The sequence below is a fragment of the Phocoena phocoena genome, chromosome 14, assembly GCF_963924675.1.
Source record: "Phocoena phocoena chromosome 14, mPhoPho1.1, whole genome shotgun sequence".
Taxonomy (NCBI): domain Eukaryota; kingdom Metazoa; phylum Chordata; class Mammalia; order Artiodactyla; family Phocoenidae; genus Phocoena; species Phocoena phocoena.
The window spans coordinates 88,939,563-88,955,394 of record NC_089232.1 but is presented as its reverse complement, the minus strand read 5'-3'; the positions used below and the strand labels follow the sequence as shown (position 1 = coordinate 88,955,394).

At 50.4% G+C, this 15,832-nt stretch overlaps 1 protein-coding gene across 3 annotated transcripts in view; it reads right to left on the bottom strand.

The window, feature by feature from the left end:
• The window catches only part of MYT1L (myelin transcription factor 1 like), a 136,459-nt gene extending 122,363 nt beyond the window's left edge, over nucleotides 1–14,096 (bottom strand). For all 3 annotated transcript variants that reach the window (XM_065891462.1, XM_065891463.1, XM_065891464.1), the window contains exons 1-3: nucleotides 14,042–14,096; nucleotides 13,850–13,883; nucleotides 13,559–13,621 (exon numbers count right to left, since the gene is read on the bottom strand). In XM_065891462.1, the coding sequence (XP_065747534.1) occupies nucleotides 13,559–13,621; nucleotides 13,850–13,883; nucleotides 14,042–14,096 (152 nt within the window). The remainder of the gene's footprint in view (nucleotides 1–13,558; nucleotides 13,622–13,849; nucleotides 13,884–14,041) is intronic.
• Between the last annotated feature and the right edge of the window lie 1,736 nt (nucleotides 14,097–15,832).

The window sequence follows — 15,832 nt, the reverse complement described above, 5'->3', positions numbered from 1 at the left end:
GTTCAGTGCCCCCGGTGGCTCTGAGTCCTGCTGTGTCCACGCCCTGAATGTCTCCAGTGTGTCCTCCTCTCCCTCCACTCTGCCTCCGCCTCAGGCCAGGCTGGCTTCTGGCCGCCTGGTCACCAAGAGCTTTCACTCCTATCTCCTCCTCCAATGCACTGACTTTCTGCCTTCCCCCCTCCATCCCCCCCTCCCACCCTGTCTCTCTCTCTCTCTCCCTCCTGAGAGGACAAAACCTGACCCTGCCTGTGCACATACGGTCCTCTGTGACCCACTGGGCCACATCCTGAGGCCACGGCTTCCACATCCCCTTGTCCTCATGGGGGACCTTCTATGATCGGGATCTTCTTATGGCCACAGCCTCCTTCCTGGCTGTGCTTTTCTCCCCCCGCCCCCACTGGGGGCGGCCACAGTCCCACTGAGGACCCTGCCTCCTCTTCTGGCCTCCCTGGGCCCCCTCCACCACCCGGCCTCATCAGGCTGGCTCCCCTAGGCCTGAGCTTCCCATGGGCTGGAGTTCCGTGTCTGGGTTTGGTGCTTCTTTGTTCGGGCTCCGAGCCCATCCGATGCCGGGGACCCGGTCTGTTACTGCGGGGACCCGGTCTGTTACTGCGGGGACCCGGTCTGTTACTATGGGGACCCGGTCTGTTACTGCGGGGACCCGGTCTGTTACTGCGGGGACCCGGTCTGTTACTGCGGGGACCCGATCTGTTACTGCGGGGACCCGATCTGTTACTGAGGGGACCCGGTCTGTTACTGCGGGGACCCGGTCTGTTACTGCGGGGACCCGGTCTGTTACTGCGGGGACCCGATCTGTTACTGCGGGGACCCGGTCTGTTACTGAGGGGACCCGGTCTGTTACTGAGGGGACCCGGTCTGTTACTGAGGGGACCCGGTCTGTTACTGCGGGGACCCGGTCTGTTACTATGGGGACCCGGTCTGTTACTGCGGGGACCCGGTCTGTTACTGCGGGGACCCGATCTGTTACTGAGGGGACCCGGTCTGTTACTGCGGGGACCCGGTCTGTTACTGCGGGGACCCGGTCTGTTACTGCGGGGACCCGGTCTGTTACTGCGGGGACCCGATCTGTTACAGCGGGGACCTGATTTGTTACTGCGGGGACCCGGTCTGTTACTGAGGGGACCCGGTCTGTTACTGCGGGGACCCGGTCTGTTACTGCGGGGACCCGGTCTGTTACTGGGGGAACCCGATCTGTTACTGAGGGGACCCGGTCTGTTACTGAGGGGACCCGGTCTGTTACTGAGGGGACCCGGTCTGTTACTATGGGGACCCGGTCTGTTACTGCGGGGACCCGGTCTGTTACTGCGGGGACCCGGTCTGTTACTGCGGGGACCCGGTCTGTTACTGAGGGGACCCGATCTGTTACTGAGGGGACCCGGTCTGTTACTATGGGGACCCGGTCTGTTACTGCGGGGACCCGGTCTGTTACTATGGGGACCCGGTCTGTTACTGCGGGGACCCGGTCTGTTACTGCGGGGACCCGGTCTGTTCCTACGCGGACCTGGGCACTTGGCACAGCGCTGCTTAACAAAGAGCTCAGACTCACCAAGTGAAAGGGTGACTGAACACGCGAGCCCTCCCGCGTGTTCTGGGCGGAAACTGTGCGGTGGTGACAAGTGTCTAAGAAAGTTTGTGCGGATCGAAGATCCTGCTTCAGATGTTGTGTTTCGACTGTGGGAAAGAGATCTACTCTTTAAAGGAAAGTTGTGATGAATCCTTGTGTAAATAACACAGGATGTAGACGAAACACGGGTGAAATCTGAGGTCCTGCCCGGCTGGAGCAAAAGCTGGGACTCAGCAAAACTCTTCCAACTTCCATTTTCCAAGATGTTGCAAATCGGGAACGTTTGTGTCCATGTCGTTCCTTGGATAAAGGTGGGCATGCATAGTGCCCAGGGAGGAAGTGAGGTGATTTGTCCCTCTGGCCCCGTCTCCTGCTCGGTGGTTGGGGGCACACGGCAGAGGGCTCAGAGGAGGAAGCCCCTCACGGGCGTCGTGTATCCAATGCTTCTCCCAGGACCCTTCCTTCTGTCTCCCTGGTCATACCCTCCCCTGCATCCTGTATGTCTGGACGCATCGCTGGCATGGGCCACACATCTTAGGTCAAAGGGCAGGGTGTCCCTTTGTCCCCCAATATTCCTTCTGCTCAACGGCTGTGTGTGCAGCGAGCACTCAGTAATTAGCCAAGCAGAGCATCTTTGAAGCAGTCTGTAGGGTCCTGTTCTACCTGGCCACAGAGGCGACCACTTCTCTCTCGCCTCTGCGCATTTCCCTAAACGGCACTGTACTTTCTGAAATAAGGCAACTGGGCGAGTTTCCCCGGCGGGTGAAACCCAGCCCCTCCACCTGCTCGCTCCTTCCTGGTCTCAGGGCACTGTCTACACGCCCACAGTCCCCCTGTGTACGGTAAATGGTAACCGTCTGACCGTCCGTTTGCCTTTTGTGCCGTCGGCGTGTGTGTCTAGGGATGGTTGCTAAGGGCAGGGCTGTGCCAAACGCCACCCTCGGTTGGACCCCAGGGCCTCTGCAGGGCAGCAGTCCCGGAAATGTGTGCTCGCCCACTCCCGGCTTGCTGCACCCACACTCTCTGCACTCCACTCTGTGGAGCTCTCGACAGCCACAGCCAAGGCCCCTGGCTGGGCTGGAGGAGCACAGGGCAGTGAAGACCCTCAGGCCCTGATGCAGAACCTCTGCTGCTCTTTGCTGGCCTAAATTTTTATCACTCTAAAATCTAAAGACACTTTTATATAACGTTCAGGCACAGGTTCCTCCCTCAGGGGCTCTGTCCCCACCCTGACGCACTTGGCTGTGGCTCTGGTGACCGGACACTGGCTTGTCCTCTGCTCCTGGGCTTGGAATGTTGAGGCTGGTGGGTGGCGAGAGTGGGGACCAGGTGACCGAGACAGAGAAAGAGAGCCTTTCACCTTCCGCCTGGCACGAAGCATCGCCCCTCTGCCTGGAAGCCTCTTCCTTACTCAGCTCTGGAGGGTCTCACCCCAGGGTTAGTCCTGGGGGGTGGCAGCTGGGGTCCAGCTCACCTGAACACTGACAAGTGAGACCATTTAAGAGGGAAAAAGTGTGGCTTAAATTTCAAACCATGTCTTTTTCTAGAATTTTCTGGCATTAGCATTGTTTGAAAAATGACCAATCCTTTAAAAGTTTATCCTTTCACAAAAACATGTTTTTTTTTTAGTAAGAAGGAAGTGTTTTAAAAACAATTATTCCATATTATTTGCAGAAGGAAACAGGGACACCTTCCCTTCTGCTGCTGGGAATGCAAACAGGTCCCGTCTTCCTGGAAAGAAACTCTTAAAACCGTTCCTGTCCTCACGTCCTTCAAGCCAAGGCTCCTCCTTGTGACAAACTGCCCCAAAGAAGGAGCCAAAAGCCACAAAAGCTGTCTGCAAAGACACTTATCGCACATGATCTATAACGTGGAAAAGTTAAAAAAAAAAAAACTAAATAAATAATTTCCAATAATAAGAGTTGCATAAGTTACAATATCACCATAGGATGGAAGTTAGCCGTGAAAATTAAAATATTTAGTGACATCGGAAAAGGCTCATGCTATAAAGTTAAATAAAAACTTAAAAAGTACAAATTTACACCTATAACATGAGACTAAGTAAAAGAGTAAAATGCATTCAAAATCCAGGGAAAAAGTCTGATGTTCTGGGCAAATGTCACCTTCCCTGAACGGAGCACAGTGCCAAGAACGAGACAGATGTTCATGAAAATCTGCCACCACTTCCACTATGCTTTCTTTTGTAATCCCATTTTTAGTCCTTATTTGAGAAAATGAGCATTTCCCACCTTTAATCCTAAGTCACCTTTGTGCGCATGCAGTATTTCTTCCGGTTTCTGTTGTCAATAAAAATTCCCTGGGAGGATCAGTTAAGACAATTTGAAAAGCAAACTCCTTTTCATCTTTTCAAGTCCTGAAGTTTCAAAGCTGCAAGTCCCAGGCCTTCTCGCCCCATTTCAGGGAGAGGCCGCGGCCGGGCTGTGCGTGGGCTCCAGGGGCAGCATCCACGGGCGGCCCAGCCCAGGGTTATGCGGGCTGGGTGGTGCTGACGCCTGGCAGACAGGGCTCCAGTGAGAGCCTCGGCCCCCGAACCCCCTCCCCTCTGCCTACATCATCACTTATTAGAAATCTCTTTGGGTTAATTTAAGAAGCATCTCTGGCAAAACCGTGCTGCCTCAGGGAAAGTTCAGTCCATCAGTCACTCAAGGTGGTGACTTTGCCGTAAGCATCTGATCAGTGTCTCCTGAGATGGGGGCAGGCGAGGGGCTGTGGTCCAGAGAGTCTGTTACTACAGTAGCGGTGGGGGGGCCCTCTGCCCCCTCCTGAGGGGGGGCCTGCTCCTAGATGCAGCGCCAAGAAGCCGCTCCGTGATTCGCTCCCTGACATGTGCGTTAACCATGGTGAGGCCACTCGGTCGCCTGCACCAGAGACCCCAGCTCCAGGATCTGGGTCTGCACGATCCTCCCGGTGGCCGCTGCTGCCTCCCTGCCCTCCTGGCTCTCAGGCCCGCCCTGGCGTGGGGGTCCAGAGGGTTCTCAGAGGGGCGCAGACAGCTCATTCAGAAGCACGAGCCGCCATGGGATGGGCTGGGGGCTGGGAGCGAGTCGGGAGCATCACTGCGGAATCAAATTTCTTCCGAGCTGCTCACGGCCTACTCTCCTCCCCAGAGTTTTAGGAGATGCGTCCACTCCTGTGGGAAGCGTATCTCTGGCCATGTCAGATACAGCATTAGGTCGTATTCACGGCCCGCTCAGCGGCCACTAAATTACAATGAGTGGAGCTTTTAAAATCTGCTGAATTATACAGGGGGAGCTCAGAGCTTACCCTTAACAGGAAAGGGAAGGTGCATTTATCTTCCTGCTCCCAGGTCCACAGGGCCTCGCGGAGGCTCACGGGGCCCAGGTAGCCCAGTCTGAACGAGGGAAGTAAGCCCTCCACGGGTCGTGCACAATCTCCAGGGCGCGTCCAGATTTTCTTCCAGCCGAGGCACTCTGGACTTTTACTGCCCGTGTGCTCCCGGCCACCAGGCTCTGCTCAGGCCAAGCATGCAGGGCAGAAATGGCCGGTGACCGCAGAGCCTCGCTGGCCCAAGGGACAGGCAGAGGGCAGGGCTGGCTGGGGGCTCTGAGCAGCCAGGAACCTCTGCCCCCACCACCTCGCACGCGTGACCTGAAGCCCGTGTTGGGTCTGGGAGGGGGTCTCCTCACGGGACAAGGCAGAGCCTCTGCAGCCCTGACCTGTCCACACCAGGCCGTCCAGTCCTTCCCCAGACAGACGGCCACTAAATAGTTCCTCGACTGCCAGCTTCACACATACTCTGGATTTGTTTGCTGGTTGCTCGCCCAGGACACAGCCTCCCTTTGCATTACCTGAAAACCCCACTAGAGCAGGTGACTGCCCTTGGCACACACAGGCCTGTGCCCTCGGGAGCCGTGACCTCACACTCGGGGGGCATCTGAATCCCCTGGGGTGGGGGGAGGGAAACAGACAGCGGGGCCCCTGCCACATCTTCTGAGTTGGCAGGTTTGGGGTGGGGCGTGTAGCCAGGATGCTTCCTTTCCAAGAAGTTCTCAGGTGATACTGACGTTCGGGGCTTCGGGGTTGACGCCCTGCCTGCGTGGAGCTGATTCAGCCTTCAGCCCAGGGATGGCTTGGCTGTCAGAGGGCTCAGGCCCGGCTGTGGACCCGCTGGAGCACCAGAACTATGAGGACGGTGTCGGTGGCTTATCCAGAGGTCCTCTTCGCTGGACCTGATCCCTCCGGCCTCCTCTGGGCTTTGGGGCCCCGGCAGGCAGCCCTGGGATGAGGTGAGAGCCAGGCGTGGGGGTGATTGCCGGGAGATGCCAGACGATGGGGCAGAAGTGAATTGACCTCAATTCCCAGTTCACGTGGACAATTCATTCTGCACTGTTTAAGCCAGTTTGCAGTGGGGTTTCCATTTTTTTGTAGTTGGAAATGGTCTAAGTCACACAGAAACTTTTTCAGACGAAAACACTGCAATCTCATCAAATTAACATTACAGCTAAGAGGGCAGAGCTTCTTTCCTCTAACTCTGTCACCAGTTTTAGCAGGAAGAAGGTTCTGGAGTTTGGGGGTTCAGTCATTTCTTGATGTCTCATCTTGGAAGCCCTGTTTTCTCTTCAGGACAGAAGATCCAAGAAGGAGGAGAAGCAACCACTTTGCAGAAGGACAAGGGTCATCCTCGTGACTCCTTGGGCTTCGCAAAGTGTGGGTATAAGTAATAATACTAACGACGTGATTGCTCTCAAGTATGGATTTGAAGAGCTGGTCGCAAGGCTGACTTCTCCGGAATCGCTGGTTCTGACTGCAGATTCCAGGCACCTGGAGTTGCGGCCTGGACTTGTCACCTGGACATGCTGGACTCAGCGTGAGGGGCTCACACGTCCGTCCCGTCCACCCTCCCCCACCATTCACCTCTCTGAGGACCATCCAGCAGCCACTGACTCTGGGTGTCGCCTCTCCTGTCCCTGGTGGTGCGGACGTGCAGGGAACCCGCACACAGGTCGCGGAAGACCAGCTCGGGGCTGCTCAGCCAGCCGTCGGCAGGTGTGCGGGGTTCCCGGTTCACGATCGCCCAGCAGGCCAGCGCCCCCCCCCACCCCTCACCCTCACGTCAGGACCCCCTCTCCGCCCACCAGTTCTTAAACGTGGTGGCTGCGTACCTGCTAGAATCCCAGCACAGACGGTGGACGTCGGAACTGGTAAACCCTGACGGTAGCCGTACCACACACCGATTTCTGCTGTGTGTTCTGGAGATGTTTCAAAGCCGTGTTTATATATCTTTAATCACTAGTTAATAAATCACACCGAGATTATAATTCCTATGTTTAGTTCTTAACCAATACAGATTGTAAATATTAGAAACTCTAAGTATACTTATGTTTTAGTTCCTACCTGAAAATACCTATATTCCTCCTCTATGAATGTGGAATTATTTTCAAAGTATCCTGAATTTTATAAAACGTCAAAAATCCACCCTGAAATGCATGACCTGTTTTATTTGCAGCTTTAAATACACTGAATCAGTCACACTGTCTTCTGAAATATGTACCAGACTCGGCCGGGGCCAGAGATCTGTCCATCTGGGCGGACGTGCTATGGACAAGCGGCAGGCACATTGTTTTCTGGGGATAATGGCCAGGAAGCGTTTTTTTTTTTTTTTTTTTTTTAAATAGAGGATTTACCGTGACAATGAAGGTTAACTGCCACCACAGTCTGGAAAGACCATGCCTGGATTTTGTGTTTGCACACGTACAATTCACAATAAGGCATCAAGCAATGGTGAGTCTGGGAAACCCACTTGCTTTGAATCTCCACTTCAGACACATAAGTCCCGAGATCACAACATTTTTGCTCTCTCTGCAACTGGGCAAGCTATCAAATTAATGTTAAAATAGGTGTGCCCTAACTTCTGATTCATAATATTAGTGACAAATAGTAGAAAGGACAGGCATGCTATAAAGTTTATGCATGGGGTGATGCACAGCGATGTCTCATAAAGAATGAAGGGGGAGTTGTTGATTCTCGTGGCTCCTGGCTGGGTGGCTGCGTGCTCAGAATTCTTCATAAACGCCCCAGAGTGTGCCCTGCTGCACGGCAGCCATACATTAATTAGAGCATAAAGCCGACACTGCAGTGTTTCCATGCACCCAAGTGGATCTTCATTTTTCACATGCGGGACCCTACTAATTAAAATCAGCTTTGCAATTAAATGTGGAAAATTGTGTTAAACTTTCAAGCGTGGTTAGAAAAAAATGCAATTATTTTTAGGGTTTTTTATTGTAATGCAAATGGAAATTCTACCCATGTGAAACCAGTAAAAGGGAGGTGTAGGGATCCCTATTTCTCTTTCTTCCTCTCTGTCTCTTTCTTTCTTTCCTTTTTGATTATCGATTCTCCTCTCAGTTGCACGTTGAAATGCTCCACCATCTCTCCCAGTGCCTGGCTCTCTTCCAAGGCTTTTAGTGAGAGCTCTTTGTCAAGGCATGAATAATACAGCCCCCAGGCTGCTGGCAGCATCCAAATGAGGCATGCATACATCAGGAAGCAAGCCCTCAGCTCCAGGTCCAGAACAAGCTCCCGTGAAGACAAGCAATTATTCACCCGCGGCTGCCGCCATGGCAATCACACTGGTGGGTGCGAAGGTAGATGAGATGGAAAAAAATCTGAAGAAGGGACGTGCACCATAAGCCAGAGAGAACTTAATAATTTTCTAATAAAAAATAAATCTACCATTTGGAGCTTTTAATTTTAAAGTTTCAAGATAAATTGATGTGACTCTGCATTTTCTAAACGGGGAAGGATTTAAATATAATACCAAAGCCGTCCCCTGGCTTTTGGGGGATGGTTGCTTGTGCAAGTCTCTCAAGCTAGATTTCGGATCAACTATCTCACCAGAACCCTATGCTCAACAAAGAGTAACTTAAAAAACAGCTGTGGAGGGTAAATGTAAATAAAATCTACGAAATTTCAGAAGTCAATTCAGAGGGCTCACAAAACCAATGGTGTGAAGAAGGAATTCGCATTAAGGGTTCTCGTTCCCTCTCCCTCCCTCTCCCTCCCTCTCCCTCCCTCTCCCTCCCTCTCTCATTGGAGGCTTATACAAAAGTCACCATTCAGAAAGAAATAAGTAAATCCAATTAATTCCAAATGGTCCAGTGTGTATATAACTATTATAAGGAAGGCTAAAATTCAAATTCCTCCACATTGCCTAATGTTTATTAATCTGAAATAGAAACTGATCTTTTTTATTATTCCTAAGTTTTATTGGGACTTTGACGATGAGTTTAGTGTCTACATATTCATCCCTTTGTAACATCAAGTTGCACTGTGTCTTGATCACAAACAGTATTTTATATCGACGTGGGGAGAAAAAGTTGTGAATGTATGGCGTAGAGTGTTCAATCTCACTCAAATGCTCAGGAGTAGATTTTTGCAGAAACGTTTTGACGTTCCATACTTTGGCTCCTATCTTAATATCCGTTCATCTAATTCTCTGGATTAATAACCCATCTCTTTTTCAGGTCCTTGAACCAAACAAAAACAATTATAGATAGAGTGACTTGCGGTCTCCTGTCCACATGTCTCCATCCCTAAGACGTTCATCTTCAGTAGAGGGGGGCATCACCAGGACATGCAGAGGGCCCCGTCCCCCAAGACGCCCCCTCAGCTCAGGGTCTGGTGTCGTCGGGAAGCTCTTCCTGCCCTCGGAGCCCCAGGCCAAGGGTTGGGTCTGCATCCTTCACACCTTGCCTGCCTGCAGCCTCTAGCCAACCAACCAACAGCCCAGCAACTTCCTAAACTCCAAGTGCATGGCCTCCACGTATTCCATTTTTTTTCTGCTGCCCAGGCTGCAGACACATGGAGAAACGCTCTTTTTTCACCCATAGGTGTTTTAAATGCTTACAGGTCATGAGTCTGCCTGAACACTGGGAAGGAGGTGGTCCAGGGAGGAGAGTGGGGCATCCAGGACACTCCCTTCCCCGAATTTAGGCGTCTAAGAACCAAACTCTGGAAAACTCACTTAGGATGGCAGAGGGGTAGTTTTGCACCTGCAAAGAAAGCCCGGGATGGGCCCCTGCGTTTGAGATGCGAACTTCAGCTACTCGTAAATACCAGTTTAGAAAAGACGTGTGCACCGGACTGTGTGCGGTCAGGTGTGCGAAAGACGTGCGATGTGAGTGGGAAAGCAGAGGTCGGATTTGCTGTGTACAGAAAAGACTGTGTCGGTATTTTGCTTCACGACAGGAGACTTACTTCTGGCCCTGACTACAAATCCATGATGGTTTGTCGTACTTATGTGCTAATAATATAAAACCTAAAAAAGTCAGAGTCACGTGTCTAGATACTAACGATGTTTCTGAAGATAACGGCTGGTAATCTTGTCCTCTGCCTGGAGGCCTGGCCCTGTTCACATGCATCAGGGCGAAAAATACTGACTGAGCTCGGATCCCTGCTGGTCAGTGTGCAGGGATTCAAAGAAATGGACCTTCAGTGCCAGGAGCGCAACCCCTCTGAGGAACCGCTGCGCTGCCTGTATCAGATAACGAGGTTGTGTCATTCGTCTTCCTCTTTCTTACCTTGACTGCCCAGAGACTCAGCACTGGATGGAATACCTATCAGAACTCCTGATACATCCTGGGTTTCTGGTAAGATTGTTTTCATTTCCCTTATGTTTTTCCTAATTTATCTCTTGGATTCAGCCTTTAACTGTGCAGTTGTACCTGTGTTTATCAGACACCTGAAATTGATGGTGAACTATTAACACAAATAAACACCCATGAATAGATTTCTTTAGTTCAAGGACATAATTTTTGAATAAGGCAGACCAACGAATAAAGTAAGTATTATAAATTTAATTCCTAGCTCTCCATTTTTAACCAGGACCTTAAATTGTGAATGCCTTGTGAATTCAGATTATTGTTTAATTTCACAGGTCCTATCTGATGATTGATCCTCCTCTATCACCTATTCCCCATTTCTTACAAATCCACAACCCTACCTCTACCACACAGGAAAAAAGCCATCAGTCTTAGAAGCTATCATGAAAAGCCAAATCCCCGTTGAAGCAGCAAGGCCACCCACCGACGTGCATGCCCTCCAAAGCAATAAGAAGGCACACCGAAACTGTGATCAATATTTGACTTGCTTAGAAATTTTCTTGTGTTCAAAATAAAGATGAACTGAGAGGCATCATTTTACCACTTGGTACCAAATTTCCTAAAAATTGTATGTTTTATTTTTTACATTGTTGATTCCCCTCACCTGCCTCCAATTAATTTTTGCATGTTCAAATAAATAGATACTTCAATATACTAAAAGAATGCCTTTTTATTTGGCTATGAACTGGCGTGATATGTGAGTAAAATGCAATTGTAGCCTTAACGGGAATATATTCATTGGAAAATGCATCTTTAAAAGACCGAAGTAACGGGCAGTTTCATCAAGACCCGAACTGAGGCTGCTGCCCTTGTCCTATTTGCAGGGGCCTCATGTGCTCCGAGTATCAGCGGGGACAGGGCAGCAGGCAAGTGACACCTGTGTCGGTGGGCGGGTAGTGCAGGTATTGTTTTGCATGAGCACAGCTGTCAGAGGGGAGAAACTTTCATTAAGGAAATCTTTTAAAAATAGAAAAAAACAAAGCCAGATATAATCGAAGAGTCTCACAGATTTGAAATAGCACCAGTCAAAAGATGTCGACGTATACACGAATCTTATCTGCTACAAGGAGCCCCTTTTCAGTCTGAGCAATTCAAGTGTCACCCCTTAGTTGAAAACTGCTGATAGTATGCAGACACGGAAAAATAAAATTTAGAAAAAGCCTCACTTGATAACTCAGTGAGATTCCTTGGAGAGAAGTCTTATCTGTGACGTAAGTTTTGAATGGTAATTAGTTTTACATAACAAAGTCTGCAACTTTCTCATTATAAAACCGAGGAAATCTGAAGTCAATACATGTTAAATAATTCACCCAAAGCCCCTTGGGTAATTAGTGGCAAAGGGGAAACGGGGCCCAGTGTCTGTGTACTGGGTTCCCACAGTATGCCTCCCCACTCACTATTTCTATTAAAACAGCGGGAATTCCAATAATTGCAAACACTATGACTCATGGTAAAAAATAACATTTTAAATTTAAAAAACTGAAATTATTTTTGCTGTAAAATTGTCCAATTTGGCTGTTTCTGTGACTCCTCTCTAAAATTCCGCCTACTTCGCTCCTGAAAAATTCAGGGCGTTCTGTGCTCTCAGCAGCATCAGGTCTCAGAGGAGGGTGGAGCCCAGCTGTCTTCGCATTGTTCCCAGCCTAAGGCTGAGCATCATTTCTGAGCAGTGGAGGAGATCCCAGGGAGAGCTGTGCACACACACTGCATCCCACAGGGCCCATCAGTCCACAGCTCTAGGGGATGCACCTTGGGTAGGAATACAAACGCTTGAAATAATTCTTTGGGAACTTCATGATTTTTCCAGCAAAAGTGTGGTTACGACGCCCAGTTAAAACTAGCTGACACCTAATTAAAACTTTTTAGTCAAATTTAATCATTCTTTCTAGTAGCAAAACTATTGTCTAGTGAAGAGATGATTAGGCGAAAAAAATCCACTCACGCATTTAGCAGCCATCACCTGCCTATCCTGTGCTCCAGGTGTTGCCACCTCTGTCACAGACATGAAATCCCGGTGTTTGCGAGCATCATCTCTAAGCCCCAAAGCCTCCGAGCGTGATCTGTCCGGACTTTCCCCCCCTGCTCTGAATTTCATAACTTGTTTTCCATTGTAAACATAAACAATCCAGTTTTTAAAAACTGGATTTTTAAGAAAGAATTTACATATATACTCCTTCATAAAATAATATATAGTTAAAAAAACCACATATTTAAATTACATAATTCAATAAGTTTTCACAATCAAATAATAATATAATAAATTAAATATAATAATTTAAGTCACAAAATTCTCTTAACCATGGCCTGTCGTTCCTTTGGTGTGAAACCATTTCATCATGGATGCCCACTGAAAATTCCCTGCCTCCTTAAACGCTAGCATGGGTATTTTGGAGTAATTTGTAATTTTCCCCTTGATGTTGCTAAAGGACAATCATAATAATTGCTTGATTTCATCCGTAAATTAGTGTTCAGCTGAAAAGGAAATAAAGTGGAAAGCAGCGAAGGACGGTCACCCTGGGGTGCTCAGGGCACCTGCTCTAGCTCCCGAGCTTTGGGTACCTAGGCCCGGCCCCTGATGGCTGCTTGGGCTGAATGGCCTCAGTCCTCGCACCCTTGTTTGTGGGAATTAGCCAAAAATGTGTCACGGCTTGTAAACATTTCTAACTCATCATAACCCGAACCTTCCACTGAAAGGTGAAGCTGCCTTAATACCACAGGGAAAGGGATCTCGGGAGAAGTGAATCTCAAGACCGAGCTAGCTGCACGTGACCCGCAGTCTTGGCGTGAAGGATGCGATTCCGCGGTGGCGCATTTTAGCAGCCATCACCTGCCTATCCTGTGCTCCAGGTGTTGCCACCTCTGTCACGGACATGAAATCCCGGTGTTTGCGAGCATCATCTCTAAGCCCCAAAGCCTCCGAGCGTGATCTTTACGGACTTTCCCCTCCTGCTCTGAATTTCCCCTGCAGCTGCCCGGCGCCAGGCCTGGACCTCCTTTCCCAGGACGAGCCGAGTGCCCACAGGAAGGTCAGGAAGTTCACGCTTTACTTTACCACCGGATGTTTACCATCCTGAGCTACGGAAGGAGAAAACGGGGAGGAGAGATATGGCTCCCAGTGACCTAGGGGAGGATCCCAGGGAGCAAGTGGGGAGAGGTGCAAGGCTGGTCCTCAGTCGCCACCCCTGGTGTGGGGTAAACGCTGCCCCAGAAGGTGGTCAGAACGTCTTACAAGAGCCCCACGTCCGAGGAGGACAGGAAAGCTTCCCCAAGATGGTCGCCATTCACTGTGACCACGAGTCACTCAGCATGACGTGAAAAACCGAGGCCTTACCTTCTGTGTCTCGCATATTTTCCGCTGACGTGGCCACTGCCGTCACAGCCAGGGGTGGGACAGCTGCAAGAGGAAAGGATGGGTCACTCAGGTGCCACCTGGACGGGAGGGAAGCGGGGGACGCAGACAGACAGGGAGGGCTGGAAACTGGGAGGAGGGGGCTGGGGTGCAGGCCCTGGGTCCCCCGGGCGCGCGAAAGCCCTGTCTCTGCTACGACGCAGTCTCTGACCGCTGCTGGGGTGCATCCTGCCCGCTATCTGAACGGCATACCTGCCCGTCCTGTTCACTGACCTGAACAGCTCCTGTATGGCCGGCTCCACAGGAACTGCAGAGAGAGGAAAAGACACAAATTGATGATCGATCCCAAGAAGCCCCTTCCACAGATAGCTACCGAGAGGGTGGTGTCCAGGCCGGGTCTGAGGGCTTCGGCAGGACAAAGGGGACCCCAGCAGGGCCCCCAGGGACCTGGAAGCAGGGACGTACCTCGGAGCCCTTTGGACCGCGTGCGGTGCCGCCTTTCCTCGGTATCCACCTCCATCTGGGGAGAGAGGAAGGCAGTCAGCGTGCTTTCCTGCTAGCAACTCAGGGACGGGTTCCCTCTGGAAGGGGTGCTGCTGGGGAAGGACCAGGCAATCTAAACGTGTTGTTTAAAGATAACAAAGCAGACCTCGTCTTGCAGGGCCCCCGCAGTGGAAGACTTTGATTGGGACACACCTGGGTCGGTCAGTCCGAGTTGTACTTTGTGCCAAGAATATAATGGATAGGGCTGAAGTTTGCAGGAAGGAAGAAAGTGCATATATTAATGTCTAGATTCTCCCTGTAGCTGAAGTGTTGAACCTGATCGAGGAGTCGTGGCGGGGAGGAGGTGGGTGTCGCAGAAGGACACGTTTTAGCGTGCGGGCTACTCTCGCCGTGGTCTAGTCCTGGGGGACAATTGCATCTACCTTGATCTAAATCGTCAGGACGCTTTCCAGGGTCACAGCAAGGCTCACACTTGGAGATGACAGTGTTTCCATCTATTACCTTGCAGGGTCCTCACACGATTCTGTAAGGAGGTGTCTTTCTTACACTTCCTTTACAGCTGTGATTTGCCCAAGATCATTCAAGGGGCAGCTTTGGTGCAGGGTCCTGAAACCAGCCACTGTCTCCACGTCCTCTTTAAGCCACGGGAACATACTGCCAGCGGGGTGGATGTGAGTAATTTATACACGGCACAACCGCATCATGGGAGAATTCCACTCAGTGCATCAGAGGGGCTGACAAGAGGTGAGCAGTAAAGGCGACAGCTCCTCCGGCCAGATTCCAACCTGCACTGTGTCATTTTTCACCCCGCCCATTGTGGCCAGAGCTGCATTCTGGGCAGAAGATGGGGACGTCGTAAAACGTCATGTACTGGGGGGAGTGTGTGGGAGAGATGGATTGGGAGTTTGGGGTCAGCAGGTGCAAACTAGTATATATAGGATGGACAGACAACAAGGTCCTACTGTAGAGCGCAGGGAACTATATTCAATATCCTGGGATAAACCGTAATGGAAAACAATATGAAAAAGAATATATATCTATCTATAACTGACGACAGCAGAAATTAACACAACATTGTAAATCAACTAACTCAAACAGCAACGAAAAGCCACGTATGCACAGTTCACCTCCTTCACAGTTCATGACAAGAAACGTCAGAATTTGGGAAAGAAGACTCTAGTTAGACAATTGTGGTTCTGCCAGGTGACGTTATCGAGAAGACCTGGGTGGATCTGCTATTGAAATAAACCATCAGCAAGGCGAGATCCTGCACGGAATCTGATTTAATGTTCATGCCAGCTGTTTATTACTCTTGTGTGTGGAATAATAAAAATACCTATAATAATAAATGTAAGTTCATTTAATGAGCTTAATATCTTAATGGGAGAGGCATCTGCACAGACATAAGATTTGGCAGATTTAATAAAATAAGAAGAATTTCAGGAAAGGAGGAGCCCGTGCGAGGTGAATCACGGAGGGGGAATTTCTCAGGGAAAGCTGAGATACTTCAGGACGATTAGGTGTAGAAGGAAGAAAGGACTTACACATCCATCGTGTGTATAGGTACACGCAGAGGCTCAGCTGACACGCAGATGCTAGAAACGCGTACTTGGATGGGCGCGCAAGTGAATGAGTTGGCGAGTCCATTTGCTGGGGAGATGGTGGGTCAAGGAGATGGCGGGAACAAGGTGGAACCTCGGGGTGACGGGCTTGGTGGAGCAGGGAGCGCTCGGCCACAGGGAGAGTGGGAAG